The 24,929-nt window shown below is 49.5% G+C and overlaps 1 protein-coding gene across 12 annotated transcripts in view; it reads left to right on the top strand.

Annotated features, from left to right (window-relative positions):
* Window positions 1–24,929, top strand: part of rdgB (retinal degeneration B) — a 507,955-nt gene that overhangs the window by 294,708 nt on the left and 188,318 nt on the right. For all 12 annotated transcript variants that reach the window (XM_069311958.1, XM_069311951.1, XM_045726080.2 and 9 more), the window contains one exon: window positions 18,713–18,875. In XM_069311958.1, coding sequence (XP_069168059.1) covers window positions 18,713–18,875 — 163 coding nt within the window. The remainder of the gene's footprint in view (window positions 1–18,712; window positions 18,876–24,929) is intronic.

Here is a 24,929-nt window from a genome sequence, read left to right as displayed (position 1 = left end):
GCGTGTGGCCTTGAACCAATGAGGGAGGCAGCCGCCAGCTGTGTGTGTAGCGACGTCTCTTATTACCTGAGCTCATCATACCAGATCAGTTGTACAGTTGAGGTGAACAAAACATGTAGATACTTATATATAATGTCTGTATATAGTGAATAAAAGCAAAAACAATAGAGCAAGGAAGTCTGGCATAATTGAGGCATAGAGTAATCGTCGGAGGTGGTCAGCTCCGTCTGAGTTGTCAGGCGGGAGTTGCCACAAAGATATTATTACCTAATTATTTCAATGTCTGTCTTGTTAATGTCAAACCCCGACTGGGGGAGCCGGTCAGCCGAGCGGACAGCACGCTGGACTTGTGATCCTGTGGTCCCGGGTTCGATCCCGGGCGCTGGCGAGAAACAATGGGCAGAGTTTCTTTCACCCTATGCCCCTATTACCTAGCAGTAAAATAGGTACCTGGGAGTTAGTCAGGTGTCATGGGCTGCTTCCTGGGGTGGAGGCCTGGTCGAGGACCGGGCCGCGGGGACACTAAAAAAAAATAAAAAAGCACTACACTAAAACACTAAAAAAAGCCCCGAAATCATCTCAAGATAACCTCTCTGACTGATTCTTCCTTAGTTTTCTGGGGGGAGCCCCTTCGGCTCCCTGGAGCTTTCTAGGCTGATATGCTAATGTCAGACTTTGGCATCAGTCATGTGTATGAAGTTCTGTGGGCCTACCAGGGACCACGAGCCAGAACCTGGCCCCCTCAGAGAGGCATGGGGTAGCAATGGCCTATAGAAACCCCCGTGGGGTTGGAAGCATTCTATGTCTGCCATCGACCGGGTCAGGCACCCAGAAAAGTAAACATCCCAAAACAAACCCCTATTCAGGTGAAATTATTGCTACCAAAAGCCGAACAAGTGGATAGAACTCCCCTAAAAGAAACGAGCAAATGAGCAAACGAGCATGATGTCACACGTCACCGCGCTACTGTCTGCGCAGCTCCCCCCTCTGCGATGAAGGTGAAGCCCCAGATACCCCCACGCTGGCTATCCACCCTTCAGTTCTCAGGCTGATGCTAGAGACAGAGGTCGTGTGCTTGGCTCCAGTGATTCCAGCACTGTGCTTTGAGTGTGGTGGGTGTCTTCTAGGGGTGCGAGAGCCAGGAGTTATTCTACAGTTCTCGGGCTGCATGTGCCTAGGGTTATCGTCCCTAGGTGCCCTGTAAGTACTGCCCTTGTAGCTTGGGGGCCACCTTCCACAAGTTCCTCATGGCCTGCCTCTGCTAGGCCATATTACTGCTCTGTTTTTCGGCTGCCCTTTGAGTGCTTAGGGGTATTGTCTTCCTTGTTTACCTTAGGGTAAGAGGCAGTTTGCACTGGTGCAGGGCGCAGTGTGGTGCGCAGCTTGTTTTCACCATTCACAGCGGCCGGCTCTGTTCCTTGGGGTCCGTCGTCCTCTTGCAAGGGTTTTTTTTTTTTTTTTTGGGGGGGGGGATCTGCCTTGCTTACCCCCTTGTGCCTGACCTGAGGAAGGTTCTCTTCTGGTGGTACCCCCTGCTAGGCCCCCGTGGGTGTACACGTCCCTGGGGTTCAGCTTTAGAAAGTTACTTGGTAGTTTTGGGCGCCGGTTAGCAATACCCTGCCTGGGATTCCCTGAGTGTGAGTTCCATCTCAGGACCATGGGAAACCCCTAGGGGGCACATGGGTCCGATGGATGTGTCCCTGTAGTCCCCCCCTTGCTTCGTGCGAGTTCGAGGGTTGCTCGGTCCCCTTGTCTCAGGGTGACCTTCACTGTTTTTGCCTGTCATGCTACTTGTTGGGTCGGTGACACTTTAGACCAGAGTCCTGCGAGTATTGTTGCTTGCCAGTGACTCGGTTTACCCAATCTAATGATGATGTTCTACAGGGGTACAGGCGGCGCAGGCATTGCATGTGCGCTTTAGGTTGTTGCAATGCACTAGGTTGGTTGCTCACCTGGATGCCCCGAGGCTACCCCGTTTTACCTATAGGGACCCCGAACTTGGGGGTGGGGGTCGCTTCGACTTTTGTTCAGTCCGCGCCCCCTCGTCCATCCCCTGTTGTGATGGAGGCATTCGAGTCTGATCTCCTTGCCAAAGCCTCTGGATCTGACCAGTGGGCCCCCTTCTGTCCGGCTTACTCGGCTGCGCCGGCTCTTTATGTAGGGGCCGGAGCTTTGGGTGACGACTCGGCCCCGGGTCCTGTGGAGGAGGATCCTGGGGCTGGGGAGAGGCTGACTTAGGGGCCTTAGGCTCCGCTGGATCCCGCTTTGGTTTTTCTACTCTCTGAGCGTGGCTTATTGTTACAAGAAGTGGGGTTCTCTTTTCCACCCTCTGCATACGAGTTGGATTTGGTGTCTGCCCCTCCCCGGGTTCGATTCCATGTTCCCCTGGGTGCGTTGATTCCGTCTTTCCGGAGGTTTTCGGCTTTCTGCATCCAACCGTCTGTGGTACCGGCGGCCCTGGCGGCTTACCTCCTGTGTGACCCGGATTATGCCTCGGTGATGGATTCGTCGTCTTTCAGGTTTGGGGCTTTGTTCCCTTTCTGGGTCCGTTACGAGGTTCCGGAGTCGTCCTGGCTGGTGAACTGTCCTGTGTTTGCTTTGGAGGCTTGGCATTCCTTCTGTCGTTCCCTCATGCTTAAGTGGTGCGAGGTGTCAACGGTGGTTCAGGTTTTCCTGGGGAGCGACCTTGAGCACCTAAATGAGTGCTTGATTGCTCCTGCACTTTCCTGGGATGTTGGCGTTCTGCAGCTCCATGTGCAGGTTCCCTCCCTTTCGGCTGTGCAGGTGGCTGAGGACCTACGTGCCTGGGATCTCCTGGCTTCGGCCTTGCGTTTCTTTTCCCTCCTGGAGCTGTCTTCGGACTGGCTTGGGGAGGATGTGGGAATGCTTTGGGCTGTTCCGGGGTTCGGTGCCTTGGACTCGGCTACTCGCTAGTCGACTACCTTGTTGACGCTGTTTACGCCGATCTTGCAGGATACGGTTTCCCTGTTTTACGCTTCCTGGCTCGCGTGTTGGCAGATGGTGCTTGCCTCCACCCTCTAGAATTGGCCTGGGCCCCAGGCTCTTAGGATGTCTTCTCCTTTTTGTCCTCTGCTTTTTGCTCCTTCGGCCATGGCACAGTATATTCAGGCTGCTTCTGCCAGTTGCCATCCTATGTCTGACTTGTTGGTACTCCGGGGGTTCCCGGAGAACCCACCTTCATCTGGTTGGCGCGGTGTTCGCTCTATGCGAGGTTCTAGGTCTCATAAGGGTCGCTGGCCTTTTCGTGGTTCGCCCCATTGACGGGACAATGGGGGGGAGGCTTGCGGTGTTTGCTCATGCCTGGTCCCATGATTCGGTGGCGTTGGGTGGCCCCTCCCCCTTAAGGAGGTTCGGGGCTGGCGGGGCAGGCCTCTTTCCCTGCGCTCTGTCGAGTAGTCTTGGAGTGGGTTCGCTAGGGTGTCGTTGAAACGTCATCGTCCCTCAGGTGAGTTTCCCTGTCTGTTTCCAGTATCGAAACGGGACTTTGCAGACCTGCGGTTCATTCTGGACCTGCAGTTCACGTCTGAACCCCTGGGTTCATTGCCCCTCCTTTCGGATGACTATGCTGTCCCAGGTTTGGCTCCTGTTGGAGCCGGATACTTGGATGGTGTCCCTGGACCTCCGAGATGCTTATTGGCAAGTCCCGATTTATCCGGGGTTCGGGGACTGGCTCGGTTTTGTTGTGGGGTATCAAGGTTACCACTTTCATTGTCTCCCATTCGGGTTGAATCTGGCACCTCGCGTGTTCACACGCCTTACACGGGTCGTCGTGGCTTGTCTTCATATCTTAGATGTTCGAGTGTTGGCCTACCTCGACGACTGACTTGTTTGGGCTCCCAGCCAGTCCAGTTGCCTGCTATCCAGGGATTTGGTTCTTTCCCAGCTCGTCGGGTTCGGGTTGTTGGTGAACTGGAGGAAGTCCCTTCTAGTTCCCTTCCAGGATCGGACATGGCTGGGTCTTGTGTGGGACTCTCGGACCACTTTCTTGTCTCTTCCTCCGAAGTCTCTCCTCTGGCTGCGGTTCCACTTGTGCCTGTTTCTGGGGGGCTCTTTGGTCACCCGGCGGTTGCTCAAGGGTTTGTGCGGGAGCCTGAACTTCGGGATGATGGTCTACCCACCGGGTCTGGTTTGGCTTCTTCGACTGTTCTGGTTCCTTTGGGGATGTTCCTTTCGCCTCTCTCACGATTGCTGGATTCGACCCCTAGGGGCCTTGCGTCGGCTGCTGTGTCGCCGGCTTCCTCTTCGGGTTTTTTAAGGTTCAGTGCCTTGGCGCCTGCCCGAGCCCTTGCTTGATGTGTTTACGTGTCGTCTCTCGGCGGGGGCTTTGTGACCAGTGCTCACCAGGCCGGCCAGGGGCGGTGGGGTCCGTCCTTCTGTCGAGCCCACAGCACGGTGCGGGAGTTCGCGGCGGTGTAGTTTGTGTTTTGGAAGGTTCGGGTCGCCCGCAGATCGATGATCCTGCTCCATTTGGACTGCTCCCCGGTGGTTCATTGCCTGAACCGAAGGGGTTCGATGCGGTCCTTGGCTTTTTAGCCCTGGTCGCTTTGGGTGACTCGTCTGCTTAGTTCTCGGGGTTTGGCTCTCCTGGCAGTTCACGTGCGGAGTGTCCAACGTTTTGGCCGATGGCCTGTCTCATTTTGTTCTCTTATCCACAGAATGGGCGGTCGACGCTGACTCCTTCCGTTGGCTCCACCAGACTTTCAGGTGCCCCGAGGTGCATCTCTTCGCGTCGGCATGGTCACAGCGCCTTCCCCAGTATGTGGCGTCCTTCCCCGATTGCAAGGCTGTTGGGATCGATGCCTTTCGGCAGGACTGGTTGAGGTGGGGGTTTCTGTACATCTTTTTCCCGGTTCAGCTGTTGCTCCAGGTCCTGACTCACTTGGAAACCTACCATGGGAGAGTAGTCCTCTTGGCCCTGTGGTGGCCAGCCCAGCCATTGTTTCAGGCGCTGCTTGCCCGGTGTCCGAACCCAGAGATTTTCCCATGGCCCCGCCTCTTCCAACAGATCGGACCGGAGCATCATGTCTTTGGTTCGATCTTCTCTTCGAGTCTTCACATATGGTCTTTTTGACTCAAGTTTATCATCATCTCTATGGTGATCAGGTGGCATCTTTGTTGGTGTCCCACCTGCAGGCTTCGTCTCGGCGGCAGTATGAAGTTTCCTAGCGGTCCTTCTGGTTTCTTTTGCATCTTCATCGTTGTGCTTTGCTTTCTGTTAGGGTGGTGTTGTCCTTTCTCTCTCGGTTGTTCCAGGACCGTCACCTTTTGACTAACACTGTTGCCTGGTATCGTGTGGTGCTGGCGAAGCTGCTTCAGCTTGCTTTCGGTATTGAAGTTACTTCTGGGCCATTTTGCAACCTGTCTCGTACATTGTTTCACCTCCGGCCTGCTCATGCGCCGCCTGAGCCGTCCTGGTCATTGGACAGAGTGCTCTCTTATCTTTCTTCTCCTCAGTTTGTTGTGGCCCCTTCGGTTCTGGATTGTTTCTCCAAGGCTCTTTTTCTGTTGGCATTGGCCTCTGGGAGTTGGGTTGGGGTGCTTCATGCTCTTCTCCGGCACAGGGGTTTCTGCTCTTTCGGTCTTCGTGATGGTTTTGTTTGTCTGCAGTCGTCTCCTTCTTTTCTGGCAAAGAATGAGACTGCTGCTTTCTGAAGGGGTCTCTGGGTTGATGATGCTTGGTTGGTTAGGCCGGGGGTGCATCATGTTTTGTGTGCGGTTGCGGCCCTTCGTCGTTTTTTGCGCGCCACATTTTCTGTGTCCGGGGATGCGCTTTGGGTTGATGCATTTCCCCTTCTTCCATATTCACGGGTGCGGGTCTCTCAGATCGTCCTCAGATTTGTTAAGGCTAGCCAGCCTGCGGTCTATCCCTATGCCCATGGCGTTCGTAAGTTCGCTGCTCTTGCTGCCGTTTTTGGCACCATGTCCTGGGCTGACGTTCAGGCACGGGGATTTTGGCAATCGAACAGGGTCCTGGATGCTCGTTACCTCATGAACTTTCCAGGGCCAAGTCGAGCCTATGTCGCTTTGGGTTGGCGGTTGCAGCCAGTTGTCTTGACTTTGAGTTGAGGAGTGAGCAGTGACCGCCTCCCGGGTAAGTCCCTATTAATTTTCTTCTGTGGGTAGTTAGCTCAGGGGAGCCGAAGGGGCTTTCCCCAGAAAACCAGCGTTGAATGTAATGAAATGACATTTTCTGGGTGAGATCCGAAGGCTCCCCAGCATCCCTCCCTCCCTCCCTCCCTCCCTCCCTCCACTCGGCGGTTTTTTGCATGTTTTGACATCCAGCCTCAGAACTGAAGGGTGGATAGCTGGCATGGGGGGTCTGGAGCTCCCCCTCCGGGGGGGGGGGGAGCTGCGCAGACAGTGGTGCGGCGATGTGTGATGTCATGCTTATTTGCTCGTTTCTTTTAGGGGGAGTTCTATCCACTTGTTTGGCTTTTGGTAGCATTAATTTCCCCAGAATAGGGGTTTCTTTTGGGATGCTTACCTTTCTGGGTGCCTGACCCGGTCGATGGCAGACATAGAATGCTTCCAACCACACGGTGCTTTCTATAGGCCATTGCTTTTCATGCCTCTCTGAGGGGGGCCAGGTTCTGGCTCGTGGTCCCCGGTAGGCCTACATAACTCCATACACATGACTATTGCTAAAGTCTAACATTAGGATATTAGCCTGGTAAACTCTGGGGAGCCTCCGGGTCGCACCCAGAAAATGGTTTTCATTATATTCAATGCTGGTTTTTTGCAGTAATATTATTCAATAGTGTGTAGTGTGATGTATTTATATAAAATATGTGAGAATCATTGCTATACTCAAAATTATGGTGTGCATATTAGTGATTAAATTATTATGTTCATAAAACAATAAACAAATAGTTTTGCTGTTATTATACTAAATACACAGGTTATATATAAGTATCTGCATGTTTTTTTCACCATAGCGAATCAGTAAGTTGATATGGTAAGTCATAAAAATGACGAATGTCCGCCACACACCAGCCAGCAAACGCCGCCACCTTCCCTCCCTCACCCCACTTCTCTCGCCAACACTCCTCCTCCCACCATACTATTTTTGCTTTTATTCACTATATACAGACGTTATATATAAGTATCTACATGTTTTGTTCACCATAACTGTACAACTAAGCTGGTATAGCGAGTTCAAACAGCAACAGAGGTCGCAACACAGTCAGCTGATGTCTCCCTCCCTCACTAAGATTCCTCCTCCCCCCACCATATTGTTTGTACTGTTATTACACTATATACTCATGTTATATGGGAGACACTGGCTGCAGACCGTTCAGCCTGGAGGCAGTCTGTTCAACGAGGTCTCTCCAAGTTCGAGGAGTCACTTGCCAAGGAATCGGAGGCAAAGAGACAGAGAAGGAAAGCCGGTAACCAGGAAGACAGACCAGAATCGGACTTCGTTTGTGCTCGGTGTGGGAAGGACTGCCACTCTCGGATTGGCCTCATCAGTCACACCAGACGCTGCACCAGGATTGACAACTAGGGCGCAACTCCATAGTCTCCCGAGACTGAAGGATGCCTACTACTACTCATGTTATATATAAGTATCTACATTTGAGTTCACCATAGCGAACCACTAAGCTGATAAAGTGATTCTAGACAATAACAGGTGGCCACACAGAGTCAGTAGACAAAGCTACCTCCCTCCCTCCCTCAGCATTGCTGTTCCCTCCATACTATACACAGCGTTAATTATCGCAACAATCCTGTTATTATCAGACTCCTGGTCATTTTTATCACAATCGGGGGTCTTGTAATACTATCATTGCTAAATAATACCAGTTACACACACACACACATATATATACAGTGGCACCTCGACATATGATTGCCCCTACTTACGATAATTTCAAGTTACGATGTAAATTTCATCGAAAAATGCGACTCGACATCCGATGGTGTCGTCGACTTCCGATATTTGTTGGTACATGTTCGGGTCGACCGAGCGCGTGGTTCCCGGTCACGTGGCCGACCTGCCTCAGTTTACTACAGCTGCCCGCTTAGTGACGATCGTGCCTATAAGAAATTCCGCTTTGCATTTTGGTGATTTTTTGCATTTTGAACATTAAAGTAATTATTATATAACATGCCATGAGTCCCAGGAAAGTCAGTGGTAAGGCTCAACATATGAAAACCCATGTAAGGATGATCATAGAGCAGAAACAAGAGTACAGAATGTCTCTTCCTCAACAATTAAGAAAATGTGTGCAGCATGGGAAGAATTGCAAACCTTTGCTGAAACGACTCGCCCAAATCAAGCTGCAGTAGGTCGTTGCCTTAACCTATTCAATGACACTGTGATGCATCATTACAGACAAATGTTAAAATGAAGGGAAAAACAAATGTCTCTTGACAAATTTGTAGTGAGACAAACAAGCACTGAACCACAACCAGGTCCTAGTGGTGTTCAGGCAAAACGTAGGAGAGAGAGAGTATCCCAGAGAAAACATCACTGCCTGATGTTATAATGGAAGGGGACTCCCCTTCCAAACAGGAACAACTCTCCTCCTCTCCCCCTCATCACCATCTTCCATGCGCCATCCAGAGCCCTCCATAAAGGTAAGAGACACTTTGGTACTGTATTGTTTTTAGAAAAAAACATTGTATTCAGTATAAAATGTATTTGTATGTTAATATTTTGGAGGGTGGGGAACGGATTAATTCAAATTCCTTTATTTCTTATGGGAAAAATCGCTTCAACTTGTGATATTTCGACTTACGATCCATCTCTGGGAACGGATTAGCATTGTAAGTCGAGGCCCCATTGTATATATATAATTTGTTTTTTTTTATTTTTTAGGCGATGCTGTGGTCACAAGGTGAACAGCAGTGCTGTTAGCTCATACTACGTGCGCCAGCCTTGGTTGCTCACTTAGTACTGAGGCTCTCACACCCGGGAATGTTGCCCACGATTAAAAAAAAATAGCTTCTGTTTACAAGAGCCTGAGGAAGCTGATGTGAACCCCGTGTAGCCATAGGACTTTTAAATCTTGTGTGGTTCTCCAATACATCAATAGCTGTGGTGCTCAATTCCACAACAGTTGCTCACAACAGCTATTGATGTGTTGTGCAGTTTACGGGTTAATGAAGCAGGCAGATCTCCCTAACATTGTCCAACTCAAGAACAGTAGGTAACCACCCCACCACCCCACAGTTCCCCACTACTTGAATTTCTTGGATTGTATCTTCTTACAAAATATATAAACACAGTAATAATTACAATAGTGTATTCCTTCAGTATACATAATCTCCATCATTGTAAATTCTTCATAGGGTTAATCTTCCTTATTTTATAATCTTCAATGCACATGATCATCTTCATTTTCTGTGGGAGGCCCCTCTGGCTCCCTGGAGCTATCGAACTGATACACACTACATTAGTCTGAGGCTTCAGTCATTGGAATTCTGGCTACCAGGGACCAAGAGCCAGGACTTGGCCCCCTCACAGAGGCACAGGGAGCAATGGCCTAAGGAAACCCCCTTGTGGTTGGGACCATTCCACGTTTACCATCGACTTGGGTTAGGCACCCAGAAAGGTAGGCATAACAAAACAAACCCCACATGGTAAGAAATTGCAACCAAAAACCGAACAGAGAAACTAAACTCCCACAAACACACAAGGAAACAAGCAAACATCACTCACTGCTGCTGTGCTGCTTGTCTATGCAGCCCTCCCCCTCCCTAGGATGGGGAGGGGGGGGAGAAGCCCAAGACCTCTGAACCTCCTTACTCACACCTTAGTTCATCGATTGAAGCACTCTGGAGCGTTCGTCAACACTGGCCTCTATTTTTTGGCGGAATTTGTGCCTTTGTGGTGTTTCCTGCTCTATGTGATGTTGTGGCCAGGTGTAACTACAGTGTACTGGGGCTGCATGTGCATGTGCTACCTTCCCTAGGTGCCCTGTAAGTACTACTCTTGGGTTTTAGGGTTACTTTCCATAGAGCCTTCGGAACGCCACTTCTGCAGGGATTCTTGCAGCTTGGCATTTACTCCATCCTTAGGGCTAGCTGGGGTTTCGCGCTCTTTGTTTGGGCTTGGACATAAGGGGGTCCTGACAGCTGAGTGGACAGCGCTCATAATTCATAGTCCTGAGGTTCTGAGTTCGATCCCTGGTGGAGGCGGAAACAAATAGGCAGAGTTTCTTTCACCCTGATGCACCTGTTCACTTAGCACAGTAATTAGGTGCCTTGAAGTTAAACAGCTGGTACAGGTTGCTTCCTGTGGGTGTATAACAAAAAGGAGGCCTGGTCAAGGACTGGACCGCGGGGACGATAAGCCCTGAAATCATCTCAAGATAACCTCGAGATTGGGTAAGAAGTTATGTTGTTGCTGGTTGGTGCGCAAGGTGCTGCTTTGCACACTTAACTGTGGCGGCCATGTTCCTGTTCCTTCTGGTGGTATTGTATGTTTGCACTTTTTTCCTTGCCTAGAGGGGGTTCTGCCTTGTTTGACTATTAGGCCACATAGGGAATATTGGTGGCCCTCCTCTAGGCCCCTGTGCTTGTACACATCACAGAGGTCCAGTTTATAGCCCATCTCTCTCTTTGTCTGCATTCGGGTTCCACTAACTTAACAGCTTCTTGCCTGAGTTTCCTGTAGGTAAAACCTCCTTCAGGCCCCTGGAAAACCCTGTCAGGGCTTGGTTGACTGATGGATGTGCCTTCTGAATTCCACCTCGCTTGTGTTAGTTTGAAGGTTGTACTGTGCCATTGTCTTAGGGTGACAGTCACTGTTTTGCCTGTGTCATGCTGCCTGTTGCGTCAATGACACTTTTGACCCAGAGTCTTGTGAGATATGTTCTTTGCTCGTGCTCCAGTTTACCCATTCTACTGTAACTGAGATTAGGTTTCAGGCAGCTTCATTGCATGCTAGGTTCAGGTTGCTGCAACATGCTGGTTGGTTGCCAGCGTGAATGCCCTGGGACTTGGAGTAACGTCAAGTCCCATTCTGAGGGTACAAAAACCCAGGCATGGAATCCTGTCAGTTCCCATGAGAATTTTTTATGTGGTGATTTTGTCTCCCCAAGCAATGTCTGTCTTCCAGCAATGTGAGGTGTAGTTCATGCAGCCTATCCTCATTTCTCATGTTTTTTTGTTTTTTTCTTTCGAGTTCTGAGACTAGACTACTGGACCTTTGAACCTTCTCCAGCTTTGTCTTATGCTTGGCAAGGTATGAACTCCACGCTGGTGCCCATACTCCAGGATTAGTCTTACATAAGTAGTATACAAGGTTCTAAATGATTCCTTACACAAGTTTCTAAAGGCAGTTTCGATGTTAGGCAGCCTAGCATGTGCCGCTCATGATATTCTGTTGATGTGGGCTTCAGGAGACAGGTTCATTGTGATATCAACTCATAGAGCTTTCTCTCTGTTCATTTTGTGGAGGGCTTCATCTCCCATTCGGTATCCAGTGTCTGGCCTTCTATTTCCCCCACCTAGTTTAATTACCTTACATTTACTTGGGTTGAACTTTAGTAGCTATTTGTTGGACCATTCCTTTAGTATGTCTAGGTCATCTTGTAGCATCTTGCTATCTTCCTCAGTTTTTTGTTTTGTTTTGTTTTCAGGGTTATTCGTGTATTGGCCTACTAAATGTTACTTTTTTCTTGTTTCTGTTTTATTTAGGCACAGTATGAGAATTTATGGCTTGTATGTTTGCTTCACTAAGATTATGCCCCATGTGTTTAACTCAGAATTTTATCATCATAATTTTTGCATCATCAACAAACATTGAGAGGAAAGAGTCTATTCCGTCTGTGAGACAGTTTACAAACCATATATTCTGGCATATGAGCCAATCTGGTGCATAGGTCGAACCTCCCAAATTTAGAGGTGTAAGTCAAACCCCCCCCCCACCCCCCACCAAATAACTCGGCTCCAACTTCCCTGCTCTACTGAATGGAAGAAACTCAGCCTCTTCACTAAAGCACACACTTTTCATAAAACAGCAACACTTTGATACCACCATTAGCACAACTCATCTTTGCCATCCAGAGTTCATTTCCACTCATATGTTTATTTTTCTCATTTTCCTTGCACAAAATTCAAATTCAAAAATTCAAATGTTTATTTAGGTAAAATACATACATACAAGCGGTGATACAAATATTGATGAATTTATAGATAGAGCTAGTACATACAATGCCTAAAGCCACTATTACGCAAAGCGTTTCGGACAGGAAAAACACTAAAGACTAAAACTTAATACTATTTGAGATTAAAGTAAAAAATGTGTTTGAGAAAATATGAAAATAAAAAAGGGGGAACATGGCAGAAAACAGCAAAAATACAATTTGGTCGACAAGCAGCATTGTTTAAAAATAACAGATATGGGTTGACATTAAAAGGGTAAGGTAGGTTACAGGGAGTTAATTAGGTAGTACTTAGTTTTTATCTTAAACTGGTTGAGAGAGGTACAGTCTTTAACATGGTTGGGAAGGTCATTCCACATTCTGGGTCCTTTGATATGTAGAGCATTTCTAGTTTGATTAAGTCGTACTCTTGGAATATCAAATAGGTATTTGTTTCTGGTGTGGTGCTCATGGGTTCTGTTACAACCTTCAATGAAGCTTTTAAGGTCAGGATTGACATTACAGTTCAGCATTTTAGATATATATATATAATACACATGAGAGGATGTGCAGTGACTTAATATCTAACACAAATAGAAGAAATCGATAGCTTTCAACCTCTGCCAAATAATGAACATTAATGCACCACTGTAAGTGCCGCATCTATCAACATTACCACTTGTGCAATCATTGGGAGGAAAACATTCATGCAAACTGCACGCATTGCAAAGAAGGAGGAAAGAAGAAAAACTATGGTATCTCATAAATATATGGTGGCTTAACGAATATTTGCCGCATAATGCAGGTGGTGTCAGTGGTTGTCAAGGGAGGCAGGTGGTGTCATTGGTTGTCATGGGAGGCAGGTGGTGTCAGTGGTTGTCATGGGAGGCAGGTGGTGTCATTGGTTGTTATGGGAGGCAGGTGGTGTCAGTGGTTGTCATGGGAGGCAGGTGGTGTCATTGGTTGTCATGGGAGGCAGGTGGTGTCAGTGGTTGTCAGGGGAGGCAAACGGTGTCAATGGTTGACAGGCAAGTAAGATGGTCATTAGTTGTCAGGGGAGGCAGGTGGTGTCAGTTGTGAGGGCTGGTGTAGGGGAGGCAGGTGGTGACTGAAGATACACATCCAGCACAGGGTTTGAAATTGAATATGAAATTAAGTTTATTGAGGTATAAATACACACACAGGGATGAGGTAGCTCAAACTATTCTCACCCTATTCAGTACAACATATTCATATATACAGTATATATATATAGACACACATCACAAACAATAAGCATATTACGAAACATTCTGAGTGATAAAACAGGGTTGGCCTGGCCTAGCGTCACGAGCCTCGACCCATTCACCTTTGTACTGTACCTATTAATACTTCATCTGTACGTTACGTTATATTCCTTATTCAAATTAATAAAGTGTTTATTTAATTTTTATTATTTTTTGATGCATTTATCTATGTAACTGCTGATATGAAATAGATAATCTATTCCTGATACTGAATCGTTCCTACAACGAGGCTAGCGTGGGTGGGCAGTGAATAGGTCGGAAGTTTGCCTGTTATTGTCAGTTATCACATTATCTGTACTGTAATTTGCCTGTTTTATTAGTAGGATGGCATACTGGAACAATCACAATGCTCAAGATTGAGGTTCATTTTAAATAATTGTTTATTTATAATTTTAAATAATACATTTCCATTTGAGACAAATTTAATGACATGGTGTTATCCCTCGTGGCATGAAGCAACCATCAGCTGACTGTCGTTGTACTTACCTATCAACCCAGAGTGTTTGGGGGCAGAAGGTGCTGCCCTGCCTTTCTCCCTCGCCCCCTCTGACTGCATCCTTCCCTCCATGCTTTTCAGCCAGCCTACACCCTGGCTCCCTGCCGGCCTGCCTGGCTCGCTCCCTGCCTGCCTAGCTCGCTCCCTGCCTGCCTGGTTCACTCCCTGCCTGCCTGGCTCTTTCCCTCCCTGCCTGGCTCTCTTCCTCCCTGCCTGGCTTGCTCCCTCTCTACATGGCTCATTCCCTTCTTGACTGCCTGGCTTGCTGCCTGCCTAGCACCCTGTCTGCCTGGCACCCTGTCTGCCTGGCACCCTGTCTGCCTGGCACCCTGTCTGCCTGGCACCCTGTCTGCCTGGCACCCTGTCTGCCTGGCACCCTGTCTGCCTGGCTCCCTGCCTGCCTGGCTCGCTCCCTCCCTGCTTGCCTGGCTCGCTCCCTCCCTGCTTGCCTGGCTCGCTCCCTCCCTGCTTGCCTGGCTCGCTCCCTCCCTCCCTGCTTGCCTGGCTCGCTCCCTCCCTCCCTGCTTGCCTGGCTCGCTCCCTCCCTCCCTGCTTGCCTGGCTCGCTCCCTCCCTCCCTGCTTGCCTGGCTCGCTCCCTCCCTCCCTGCTTGCCTGGCTCGCTCCCTCCCTCCCTGCTTGCCTGGCTCGCTCCCTCCCTCCCTGCTTGCCTGGCTCGCTCCCTCCCTCCCTGCTTGCCTGGCTCGCTCCCTCCCTCCCTGCTTGCCTGGCTCGCTCCCTCCCTCCCTGCTTGCCTGGCTCGCTCCTTCCCTCCCTGCTTGCCTGGCTCGCTCCTTCCCTCCCTGCTTGCCTGGCTCGCTCCCTCCCTCCCTGCTTGCCTGGCTCGCTCCCTCCCTCCCTGCTTGCCTGGCTCGCTCCCTCCCTCCCTGCTTGCCTGGCTCGCTCCCTCCCTCCCTGCTTGCCTGGCTCGCTCCCTTCCTCCCTGCTTGCCTGGCTCGCTCCCTCCCTCCCTGCTTGCCTGGCTCGCTCACTCCCACCCTGCTTGCCTGGCTCGCTCCCTCCCACCCTGCTTGCCTGGCTCGCTCCCTCCCTGCTTGCCTGGCTCGCTCCCTCCCTGCTTGCCTGGCTCGCTCCCTCCCTGCTTGCCTGCCTTCCTCCTTACCTGCCTCCCTCCTGCCTTGCTTGGCTGCCTCCCTCCCTCCTGCCTTGCCTAGCTGCCTCCCTCCCTCCCTCCCTCCCTCCCTCACCAGTTTGCTGATAAATTTTGATAATTTCACGAGTGAAATTATCTCAATAATTATGATGGGCTGCGATAGTTATGAAAAGTGGTGTACAACGAGTGTTAGGCTGGGCATTTCACTTGTTTATCTCTCACATTTCACATTTTATATTCGGTGGACAAGTTGATCCCTGGTTTTGGAGATATTTTCTTGTCGGGAGCCCCCTATGGCTCCCTGGAGCTATCAGGCTAATGTGTGATATAGCCGGCCAGGGCATTAGCTATGGAGTTCGACCCACCAAGGACCACGAGTGAGAACCTGGCCCCTTCAGAGAGGTTGCAGGGAGCTATGGCCCTGGAAAATCCCCTTGTGGTTGGGGTTTTTCCTTATCTGCCATCGACCAGGGTTAGGCACCCAGAAAGGTAGGCATAACAAAACAAACCCCACATGGTATGAAACTACCAACTAAAAGCCGAACAGAGAGGTAGAACTACTTCCAATCCCAAGGAAACAAGCAAATAAGCAAACATCACACTTCACTGCCACGCCTCGTCCACACAGCCCTCCCCTCCCCGCGCCTGCCACTCAGTCATCCAGTTCGTTTGATCCGGGGCAGATGCTTCTCTGGCCTCAAATTCCTTGGTGGTGTTTTGTTTTCGTGGCAACATCTGCTGTGTTGTTGTGTGTGGTGGCCAGGTGTTCCTCATCAGTGATGGGGCTGTGACTTGGGTAGGAAGTGGTATTGTGCTGGTTGGGGTATCAAGGTGTTGTACAGCCTGCCTATCTATGCGATGGCCGGTTCCTGTTTCCTCTGGAGACGCTGTACTTTTGTGGGTTTTTTCTTTTATTTTTGTTTTCTTGCCTTGTGGGGGGTTTGCCTGGTGTGGCTATAGTTCCACTATTAATATTTTGGTGGTCCTCTGCTAGGCCCACCATGATTGTACATGTCGCAGGGGTTTCAGTGTTGTACTTTCCCGCCTGTTTCCAGTGCCGAAACGGGACTATGCGGATCTGCGGTTTATTCTGGATTTGTCCCGTCTGAACCCCTGGATTCCTTGCCCCTCTTTTCGGATGACCACTCTGTCTCAGGTCCGGCTTCCTTTGGAGCCGGATGCCTGGATTGTGTCCCTGGATCTCAAGGACACATATTGGCACATTCCTATTTATCTGGGATTCAGGGACTGGTTAGGTTTCGTGGTGGGGCATCAGGCTTACTGCTTTCAGTGCCTTTTGGCTTAAATCTGGCACCTCGTGTACTTGCGCAGCTTACCTGGGTCGTGGTGACCCGCCTGCGTTTGTTAGGGAGGTTTGGGTTTTGGCCAACCTCGGTGACTGGCTGGTGTGGGCTCCCCATCGATCTGCATGTCTGCTCGCCAGGGATGTGGTTCTTTCCCAGCTTGCCGGGTTTAGTTTCCTGGTGAATTGGATGATGTCTCATCTGGTCCTGTCTCAGGTTCGAACATAGCTGGGTCTTGTGTGGGGTTCTTGAATTGCTTCCTTGTCTCTCTCCCTCTGGAGGTGTTACTGTGGCTTCTGTCCCGCCTTCAGCTGTTTTTGAGGGGCTCCCAGGTTACTTGGGGGTCGCTCGAGCAGCTGTGTGGGAATCTGAACTTCGCCATGCTAGTTTACTTGCCGGGTTGGGTTTGCCTTCAGTGGCTATTCTGGTTTCTTTGGGGCCCTCCCTTCCACTGCTCTCGTAATAGCTAGGTTCAGCCCCCAGGGGCCTAGTGCCAGTTACTGCATCGCCGGCTTTCTCTTCAGGTTTTTTGGGGGTTCATTGCCGTGTTGCCTACCCAAGCCCTCGCTCGATGTGTTCACAGATGCTTCGTCTCTCGACTGGGGCTTTGTGACCAGTGCTTAACAAGTCGGCCAGGGGTCGGTGGGCCCCGTCCTTCCGTCGGGCTCACAACAAGGTGCAGGAGTTCACAGCTGTTTGCCTATCACTTCAGAGGATTCGGGTCATTCGGGGTTTGACCATCTAGCTCCAATTGGACTATACTCCAGTGGTTCATTTCCTGAACTGCGGGGGGGTTCTCTTCGGTCCTTGGCTCTTTGGGGCTGGTCGCTTCAAGTGATTCGTCTGTTGGATTCTCAGGGTTTGGCTCTCCGTACGGTTCATATCCGGGGGCTTTCCAACAACCTGGCAGACTGCCTGTCTCGGTTCATTATCCCTGTCCACAAAATGGACGGTTGGTGCCAACTCCTTCAGTTGGCTCTGCCAGACTCATGAACTCCCGAAGGTGGACCTCTTATCTTTGGCGTGGTCCCAGTGTCTTCCAGTGTATGTGGCGCCCTTACCCTACTGCGAGGCCATTGCAGTGGGCGCTTTTTGGCAGGACTGGTTGAGGTGGGATTACTTGTCCGTCTTCCACCCGGTCCAGCTGTTGCTTCGGGTTCTGGCTCGGTTGGAGACTTACCAGGGGAGAGTAGTCGTGTTCGGTGTCTGAGCCCGAGATATTTTCTGCGGCTCCTCCTCTTTCAGCTGATTGGGCTGGTGCTGTACATGGCTGGTTCGATCTTCTACTTCGCTCTTCGTGTCTAATTTTTTTACACGGTTGTATCACCATCTGTATGGTGATCAGGTGGCTTCATTGATGGCGTCCCACCCAAGAGCTTCATCTCGACGACAGTATGAGGTTTCCTGACATTCTTTTCGCCACTTTTTGTTTCTTCATAGGTTGTCTTCCATTTCTGTTCGGGTTGTCTTTTATTTCTTGGCATTTTTGGGACTGGCATATGATGCCTAATACTGTCACCTCGTATCGTGCGGCACTGGCAGAACCACTTCAGCTTGCTTTCGGGGTGGATGACTTCAGCCCTGTTCCGTAAGCTTTCACGTATGTTGTTTCACCTCCAGCCTGCTCATGCACCGCCTGAGTCATCCTGGTTTTTGGACCGAGTGCTCTCTTTTCTCTCTTCTCTTTTCCTGTTGGCAATGGCCTCTGGGAGTCAGGTCAGGGAGTTTCATGCTCTCCTTCACTCCAGGTGTTTCTGCTATTTCGATCCTGGTGGTAGGTTTTGTCCTCTTGAATGTAATGAAATGCCATTTTCTGGGTGAGCCCCCACAGGCTCTCTGGCACCCTCCCTCCCTCCCTCCGGTCGGTGGTTTTTGCTTGGTTTTTCATGCTCAGCCTCGGTACTGAATGGTGGAGAAGCCGGCACAGGAGATCAGGGGGGCCCCCTTCCCCCCTCTCCTGGGGGGTAGAGGACCTGTACAAATGAGCGAAGCGACGGCGGGGTGTGATGATTGCTTGTTTTAGAATTGGGGAGTTCTTTTCTCTGTTTGATCTTAGGGTAGCAATACTAGTAATTTTTTTTTTACTATGTGGGGTTTGTTTTGTGATGCCTACCTTTCTGGGTGCCAACTTCAGTCGAAGGCAGATATGGAATGCTTCCAAATACATGGGAATTTCCATAGGCCATTGCTTCCCTAGCCTCTCTAGATGGAGCCAGGTTCTGGCTCATGGTCCCCGGTAGGCAAGAACCCCAGTACGCTCTGGGGAGCCTCCGGAGCTCGCCCAGAAAATCGAGTTTCATTACATTCAACAATGGTATTTTATTCAATTTAAAATTGTAAAACAAAATATATGAAGAATATAAAATATTAAACACTTCTGTACTACTATATTCCATAACAGGTGAAGAAATTGGTGAAAATGTTCGGGTGTATCGCAAATCAATCAGCAGTGATGGTGCATATCATACAGAGCTGCCCCATTGTCGTTCTGTCTCAGATTCTGATTATCATTATACGAGACATCTCTCAGCTCCATTTCCTCGCCGTAGATCATCTTCTTCAAGGTAAGATTGTTGTTTTCATTGTAAAAATTTCATTGTTGTAGTGGGAGGCAAGTGGTGTCAGTGGTTGTCACTCTACACCCTGTGAAGAATGTGTTTGGTTTGTATGTTGCATGCAGCGTAACATACAGAATAATAATAATAATAATAATAATAATAATAATAATAATAAATTTTATTCACAAGAAGGTACAATGGGATTGTGGGATTACATAAGATCGGTATTTCTGTGTGGAGTCCCTATGGCTCCCTGAAGCTATAGGACTGATATACGCTATATTAGTCTGGGGCTTCAGTCAATGGATTTCTGTCTACCGGGCATCACGAGCCAGAAACTGGCCCTCTCAGAGAGACGCAGGAGCAATGGCCTAGGGGAACCCCCTTGTATTTGGAGGTATTCCCTGGCTGCCATTGACCAGGGTGTTAGGCACCCAGAAAGATAATCATCTCAAAACAAACCTCCACATGTTAGGAAATTGCAAAAAACCCAAGACCGAACAGAGAAACACAACTCCCCAGAAGAAAACAAGGAAAGCACGCAAAGAAGCAAATGTTAACCACCACCACCGCGCCGCTTGTCCACACAACTCTCTTCCTCTGGAGAGAGTCAGCTGCCCAGCTCCTCAGTTCATAGGCTGAAGTGCTCTGGGGGTGGTTGTCAACTCTAGCCTCTTATTCCTACAGGATTTTGTGCCCTTGTATTTCCTGCTGTTTGTGGCGTGTTGGCCAGGAGTACAGTAGTGTACTGGGACTGCATGCACTTAGGGCTGTTCCCTGCTCATTCTCCAGTTTACCCCCCTTCTTCTTTGGAAGATCTTGGGGGTTAAGCGGCTGTCGCATTGCTTGGTTGGTTTAGGTTATTGCAATGCACTAGATTGCTTACCTGCTCGAATGCCCTAGGGTGGACGGCTCCAGGGGTTGCCCTATTCGTTGCGGGGATGGAGGCCTTTGAGCCTGCTTCTCCCACCAAGGCCTTTGGGTATTACCAGCAGGCCCCCTTCTTGTTGCCTTTCCCTTGTACTCTGCCTTTCTACTAGGGTAGTGGGCATGGAGAGTGGCTCTGCCTCTGTTGGAGGTTCCTAGGGCTGGGGTGGGGCGAGCCCTAATGGGGGAGCCCACTAGCAATTCTAGGGCTGTTTGCCACTGCTTGGGCCTTGTGCCTTCTGGGCAGGGGGGGCTTGTCATCCCCCTTTCCCATCTGCTTTCATTTTCCCCATTTGCTTGCGTGATTTCGGCTCCCTTACGTTGAACGCTTCTCCTTTTGTTTTGGTAGCCATTTTGCTTCTCTGTGGGTGCTTCCCCGCCTGGCTACCAAGATGGCACTGCGGCTTGTTTATTTACATGTGACTGCTGGGCATGTGAGCTCGCGTTTTGAGGGCATTTTATGGGAGGAGCCCCCTTTGGCTACCCGGAGCTTATTAGGCTGATATGCTAATGTTAGACTTTGGCATCAGTCATGTGTATGGCGTTCTGTGGGCCTACCGGGGACCACCTGCCAGAACCTGGCTCCTTCAGAGAGGCATTGTGAGCAATGGCCTATAGAAACCCCCATGTGGTTGGATGCATTCTATGTCTGCCATCGACCAGGTCAGGGACCCAGAAAGGTAAGCATCCCAAAACAAACCCCTATTCTGGTGAAAATATTGGTACCAAAAGCCAAACGAGTGGATTGAGCTCCCCTAAAAGAAACAAGCATGACATCGCACGTCGCCGCGCCGCTGTCTGCGCAGCTCCCCCCCTCCCCGAGAGGGGGGAATGAGGAGCCCCAGACCCCCCACGCCGGCTATCACCCGTCAGTTCTCGGGCTGATGCTAGAGTCCGAGATCATGTGTTTGGCTTCAGCGTTTCCAGCACTATTTGAGTGTGGTGGCTGTCTTCCAGGGGTGCGAGAGCCAGGAGTACTCGGGTTGCATGCGCCTAGGGTTATCGTCCCTTGGTGCTCTGTAAGTACCGCCCTTGGAGCTTGGGGATCCCTTCCACAAGTTCCTCGGGGTCTGCCTCTGCTAGGTCGTATTACTGCTCGGTTTTTGGCTGCCCTTTGGGTGCTTAGGGGTTTTATCTTCCTGGTTTACCTTAGGGTAAGAGGCAGTTTGCACTGGTGGGGCGCAACTTGTTTTCACCATTTACAGCGGCCGGCTCTGTTCCTTGGGGTATGTTGTCCTCTTGCAGGGTTTTGTTTTTGTTTTTCATTTTCTTTTTGCCTTGTAGGGGGTCTGCCTTTCTTCCCCCTTTTTTTTGGTACCTGACCTGAGCAAGGTTCTCTTCCGATGGTGCCCCTTGCTAGGTCCCCGTGAGTGTACACATCCCTGGGATTCAGCTTTAGACAGTTGTTTGGTAGTTTTGGGTGCCGGTTAGCAGTACTCTGCCAGGGATTACCTGGGCGTGAGTTTCTGTTAAGCACTCAGGACCCTGGGAATCTCCTAAGGATCGCGTAGTTCCGATGGATGTGTCCTTGGAGTTCCCGCTCGCTTCGTGTGAGTTCGAGGGTTGCTCGGTCCCATTGACTCAGGGTGACCCTCACGGTTTTTGCCTCTGTCACGCTGCCTGTTGGGTCAGTGACACCTTCGACCCGGAATTATGTGAGTTATGTTGCTTGCTCGTGACTCAGTTTACCCAATCTCAAGATGATGTTCTATGGGTACGGGCGGCACAGGCATTGCAAGCTCGGTTTAGGTTGTTGCAACGAGTGAGATTGGTTGCTCACCCGGATGCCCCGAGGCTTCCCCGTTTTGCTATAGGGACCCAGACTTGGGGGTGGGGGTCGCTTCGACCTTGGTTCAGTCCGCACCCCCTCGTCCTTCCCCTGCTGTGGTGCATCCAGGTTCCCCCCCCTGCTTCCGGCCCCAAAGCGTCTAAGGGTTTCGAGGTCAGGGCAGGGCAAGGTTTAGATGGTCTTTAGTCTTGGGCGGTCTCGGGGTATGCCCCTTCTGGTGACGGAGGCATTCAAATCCACTCTCCCTGCCGAAGCCTCTGGGTCTGACCAGTAATTACCTAAGTGTAGTTACAGGATGAGAGCTACGCTCGTGGTGTCCCGTCTCCCCAGCACTCTTTGTCATATAATGCTTTGAAACCACTGACGGTTTTGGCCTCCACCACCTTCTCACTTAACTTGTTCCAACCGTCTACCACTGTTTACAAAAGTGAATTTTCGTATATTTCTCCGGCAGCTTTGTTTCGTTAGTTTAAATCTATGACCTCTTGTTCTTGAAGTTCCGAGTCTCAGGAATTCTTCCCTATCAATTTTATCTATTCCTGTTACTATTTTGAACGTAGTGATCATATCGCCTCTTTTTCTTCTATCTTCTAGTTTTTGCATATTTAATGCCTCTAATCTCTCCTCGTAGCTCTTGTCCTTCAGTTCTGGGAGCCACTTAGTAGCATGTCGTTGCACCTTTTCCAGTTTGTTGATGTGCTTCTTAAGATATGGGCACCATACAACCACTGCATATTCCAGCTTTGGTCTAATAAAAGTCGTGAACAATTTCTTTAGTATTTCTCCATCCATGTATTTAAAAGCAATTCTAAGGTTAGAAAGTGTAGCATAGGCTCCTCGCACAATGTTCTTAATGTGGTCCTCAGGTGACATTTTTCTATCTAAAACCACCCCTAGATCCTTTTCTTTATCAGAATTCTTTAAAGATTTCTCACATAATTTATAGGTTGTGTGGGGTCTATGTTCTCCAATTTCACATTCCATAACATGGCATTTATTCACATTAAATTCCATTTGCCAAGTGTTGCTCCATATACTTATTTTGTCCAGGTCTTCTTGAAGGGCATGACAATCATCTAAGTTTCTTATCTTCCCTATTATCTTAGCATCATCAGCAAACATGTTCATGTAATTGTGTATTCCCACTGGTAGATCGTTTATGTAGACAATGAACATTACCGGTGCAAGAACTGAACCCTGAGGTACTCCACTCGTGACATTCCTCCAATCCGATACCTTGCCTCTGATTATGGCCCTCATTTTTCTGTCAGTTAGGAAATTTTTCATCCATGTTAGTAGCTTACCTGTCACTCCTCCAATATGTTCCAGTTTCCAGAACAACCTCTTATGGGGAACTCTGTCGAAAGCCTTTTTTAGGTCCAGATAGATGCAGTCAACCCAACCATCTCTTTCCTGTAAAATCTCTGTGGCTCGATCATAAAAACTGAGCAAGTTCGTTACACAGGATCTTCCAGATCGAAAACCATACTGTCTGTCTGATATGCAGTTTTCCTCCAAGTGTTCTACCCATTTAGTTTTAATTATTTTTTCCAATATTTTGACTATTACACTTGTCAATGATACAGGTGTATAATTAAGGGGGTCTTCCCTGTTTCCACTTTTGTAGATTGGAACTATGTTAGCCTTTTTCCACACATCAGCTACAACTCCTGTAAACAGGGATGCCTGAAAAATCAGTTGAAGTGGAATGCTGAGCTCAGGTGCACATTCTCTCAGAACCCATGGTGAAACTCCATCTGGACCAACTGCTTTGTTCTTACTTAGCTCCTTGAGCATTTTTTCCACTTCGTCTCTAGACACCTCTATGTGCTCTATGTTGTTCTCTGGAATTCTTATTGTATCTGGTTCCCTAAAGATTTCATTTTGTACAAACACACTTTGGAACTTTTCGTTTAGTGTTTCACACATTTCCTTTTCATCTTCCGTGAATCTATTTCCCATTTTCAACCTCTGAATATTATCCTTTACCTGCAATTTGTTGTTTATGAATTTATAGAATAGACCTGGTTCTGTTTTACATTTGTTTGCAATCCCTTTTTCAAAATTTCTTTCTGCCTCTCTCCTCACTGCCGTGTAGTTGTTTCTCGCATCTTTGTATCGCTGGTATGTTTGGGGGTTCAGCCTCTTCCTGTATTGATTCCATTTTTGTGTCTTTTGGTCTCTAGCCCTCTCGCACTTTCTGTTGAACCAATCCTGTTTCCTAGTTCTGCATCTCTGTTTTGGTATAATTTTTTTTGTGCCTTTATCATATATTTCACAAAACTTGACATACATCTCATTCACTTCCTTGCCTAGCATCAAGTCTGTCCAATTATACTCACTAAAAAAAATTTCTAAGGTCACCATAATGTCCTCTCCTGAAGTCTGGTTTTTCAACTGCTTCAACCTCCTTATTTTCTTCCAGCTTATAACGCATTGCATACTTTTTATGGGCCCCCTTCTGTTCGGATTTCTGGGCTGCATTGGCTCTTTCTTCAGGGACTGGTGCTCTGGGGGATGACTCGGCCCCAGGTCCCAAGCAAGGGGATCTTGAGCCTGGGGAAGAGGCTGACTTGCAAGGGCCCCGCTAGACCCCGCCTGGATTTTTCTACCCTCGGAGCAGGGCTTATTGTTACAAGGAGTGGGGTTCTCTTTTCCTCCCTTTGCGTACGAGTTGGATTTGGCGTCTGTTCCTCCCCGAGTTCGGTTCCGTGTACCCTCGGGTGAGTCAGTTCCATCTTTCCAGAGGTTTTCGGCTTCCCGCATCCAACCATCTGTGGTGCAGGCAGCGTCCGTTGTCTTTCAGGTTTGGGAATTCATTATCTTTCTGGGTTTGTTACAAGGTTCCGGAGTCATCCTGGCTGGTGGGCTGTCCTATTTTTGCTTTGGAGGATTGGCATTCTTTCTGTCATTTCCGCACGCTTGAGGGAGCGAGGTTTCGACGGTGGTTCAGGTTTTCCTGGGGGAGGGGGTGGGGGGGGACATCCTTGAGCACCTCAATGAGTGCTTGTTTGCTCCTGCCCTTTCCCAGGATGTTGTGTTCTGCAGCTCCATGTGCAGGTTACCTCCCTTTTGGCTGTGCAGGTGGCTGAGGACTTGCGTGCCCGTGGCCGCTTGACTTTGGCCTTTGCGCTTCATTTCCCTCCTGGAGCTGTCTTCGGACTGGCTTGGGGAGGATGTGGGGGCACTTGGGGCCGTTCCAGGGTTCGGTGCCTTGGGCTTAGAGGCGCCTGACATCGTCTGCCTTGTTCAAGCGTTTGCAAAGATTTTGTGGGATACGGTTTCCCTGTTCTATGCTTCCCAGCTTGCTTGTCGGCAGGCGGTGCTTGCCGCCTCTTTGGAAT

This window comes from Procambarus clarkii, chromosome 71 (assembly GCF_040958095.1).
Source record: "Procambarus clarkii isolate CNS0578487 chromosome 71, FALCON_Pclarkii_2.0, whole genome shotgun sequence".
Taxonomy (NCBI): domain Eukaryota; kingdom Metazoa; phylum Arthropoda; class Malacostraca; order Decapoda; family Cambaridae; genus Procambarus; species Procambarus clarkii.
This window is presented reverse-complemented; position numbering and strand designations above follow the sequence as displayed.